The sequence below is a fragment of the Sitophilus oryzae genome, unplaced genomic scaffold, assembly GCF_002938485.1.
Source record: "Sitophilus oryzae breed Bouriz unplaced genomic scaffold, Soryzae_2.0 scaffold_551_pilon_pilon, whole genome shotgun sequence".
NCBI lineage: Eukaryota > Metazoa > Arthropoda > Insecta > Coleoptera > Curculionidae > Sitophilus > Sitophilus oryzae.
The window spans coordinates 1,642,502-1,645,533 of record NW_022147142.1 but is presented as its reverse complement, the minus strand read 5'-3'; the positions used below and the strand labels follow the sequence as shown (position 1 = coordinate 1,645,533).

At 33.0% G+C, this 3,032-nt stretch overlaps 1 protein-coding gene across 1 annotated transcript; it reads right to left on the bottom strand.

The window, feature by feature from the left end:
- Positions 1 to 2,089: 2,089 nt before the first annotated feature.
- On the bottom strand, positions 2,090 to 2,821 carry LOC115887039. Its single transcript, XM_030906361.1, has one exon. It carries the CDS (start codon positions 2,819 to 2,821, stop codon positions 2,090 to 2,092), a length of 732 nt encoding a protein of 243 aa, XP_030762221.1.
- Positions 2,822 to 3,032: the final 211 nt, after the last annotated feature.

Sequence of the window (3,032 nt, the reverse complement as noted above, 5' to 3'; positions counted from 1 at the left end):
CCTATCGGCGGGCAGAAAGCTATGACCACGAACAGGATATGTAATTCTTACTTCTTCCAGGTCATCAGGGGCTCTAAGTTTTAGCCAATAATAAAGGGTATGTATTAGTGTTTTTATCCCTTGCAAATCTAAGGAATCTAGGTAATTTAAAAGGGCCGAACCTACTTCAATAGAGCCTCTTCCCGCTAAGTTTTCAGACCATGTATAAAATACTGGATGTTTTGACTGCATATCTACGCAGCAAAATATATAATAGCTAATTTGATGCGAATAGAATGCATCTGATATGGGAGTTCGTGGGAGAGGCTGCACTTGCTGCAGATCAAAGCAAAATGTCTTTGAAGAATCAGGATTTTCTTTACATCATTCATAAAAGGCTTTTGCTCTCCTTTTATGCATTCCAAGTTGCAACATAAAAGGTTTTTTTTAGCTTTATCTTTTTCTAACTTAATTTGATACTTTAATCGCATACACGTTCCACAGCAGTCAGAAGCAGGCGAAGAAAATCCTATATTAAATTCTTTCCTAAAGATTCTCGAAAACATGGACAAACTTGATTTAAATGCTTCGCCAGACTTCAAGTTATACAATTTATGTAGCTTACGAATGCTTAGATCAGCACCTAGGTATATTCTCTGTGATTTTGCTCTATTATAATGACTTTCTTTTCCCCTAAGGTTGCCTATGAAGTTCCTAATGCTTTCTTTTTTGTTTGACGATTTCACTGACTTTTTGTCTCCACCTCTTTTTTCTTTAGGTACACCTCCATCATGAATTATATTTGGAACACGGTTGATTCTTCTGATTGTTAAGTTGAAGGACTGCATGAAAAACTTTTGACAGACCCTAACCATTTTTTTAGTAGCCGGACTTTTAAGATGATATATTACACTAATAAGGCGTTTTTTTGGCATTGCTTTGGTCGAACGTTTTCTTTGGACATTGCAAGCAGAAATTAAATGACACAATTTTATCTCTTGTTCACTTTTGTTTGTTGTTTTGTAAATATTTTGTTTATTATACTTTATGTCACGTGACGTCACTAAACTACAATAGTAACTAGGTCCGTTATGCTTACAAGGACGTTTAAAATCTTCAAGATTCGGGTCCGGATCGTCATATCTGAAAAAAAAACAATAACTTAAAAAGCAAGCTACTTTCACCGATATTTAAGAACATCCTGTACATGTACAATCAATACAAGTCACTAAATATCCCTATATAAAGATACAGCGCGGATTATTCCTCCCACAAAAGCGCATGCAGCAACAATAATAACAAACCAACATTACAATATGCCCGTATAAAAATGACCTAAACTAACCTGCTATTTTTTTTGACGATCTTCAGTTTATTTATTCTACGGCCCTTTTCTTTAACGAGAACACCTTCACTTGCATCTGTTTCGAACATGTTAGTTTTAACTTAACTTTATTTTCACGTATCACAACACAATTACTTTTTAAAATCCTGTTTACACAACTACTTGTCCAAAGCAAAACACAACACTGAACACAGATCACGCACTGAAGCAGAGACTGATGTGAACAGCATGTGAACCACAGAATGTGAACAGAACAAGTCGACGAATTCTAAACCATATACTATAGCGCATGTACTATAGCGCCATCTAACAAACCTTGTATAAACGAAGCCAATTTTTGAATTTATTTACCTGTATTACCGACTTTGGGATTTATTACACTTTGAATGAATTATGAATATTTTTCAAGATACTTTGGATTTATTACGTTTTGATTGAATTCATAACTTTTAGGGTTTAATTTCAATAAGATTTATTGCGATTAGAACGATTCTGATGCCACCGATGGATTTATCGCATGGCTTTTATAAATACACAATGAAAAAGTAGAAAAATATCAAGAATGGATTTATTGCGTTTTGTTTGATCGCTCCTCAATTATTAAGTGTAATAGTTTCACGTTGTTTTAAAATAGCTAAACAGTGTTTGCATTTAGTAATTAATTCCAAATATGTATTAAGTTTTTTAGTTATTAATTCCGTTTTTTGTTTTATTTCAGCAATTTCAAGGTCACGTTTTATAAAAAGTTGTTTCACATTATGTTTATTATTTTCTAATATAACACTTTGTGACAAATCTTGAGAATACAATCCGTAAATCCGGTTGAATTTCTTGCACATCACTTTCATTAGGCATTTCTAACATATCCAAATCTTGAGAATGTCGTAAATCCGGTTGAATTTCTTGCACAGCACTTTCCGTACACATTTCTAACATATCCAAATCTTGACATTGTCGTAAATCCGGTTGAATTTCTTGCACATCACTTTCATTAGGCATTTCTAACATATCCAAATCTTGAGAATGTCGTAAATCCGGTTGAATTTCTTGCACAGCACTTTCCGTACACATTTCTAACATATCCAAATCTTGACATTGTCGTAAATCCGGTTGAATTTCTTGCACATCACTTTCCGTAGGCATTTCTAACATATCCAAATCTTGACATTGTCGTAAATCCGGTTGAATTTCTTGCACAGCTCTTTCCGTAGGCATTTCTAACATATCCAAATCTTGACAATGATGTAAATCCGGTTGCACTTGGTTTACACTTTCACTTTCTATTTGATTTAAAGAATTTATTAACTCATTTAAAAATTCTTCATCATATTGTATGTTTGATTCAACTTGACTTGGTGAATCCACTGGTGAAATGTCATCGTATTTTTGGTCGTAATCCATTATTTGCACACCGTTCTTCGTTACAATTACTTGTTGTATTATATTAATATTTTCCATAACTTTACGCTTTAAAATTTGTATTTCAGGTTTCCCCATAACTCGAACAAACTCTTACACAATAATAATGCAAAATACGTTTTGCATGGGTTTATAAATAATGAGGGGTGTTAGAAACCGTTACAACATATGTATCTATAAAGAGATGCAGGTTAATTACTAATGCAAGCTACTAAAGGGGTACAAATTCAAACAAAGTCTATTTATTTTATGAATACTAATTTTCGCTAATTTGTAAATTTTATTATAT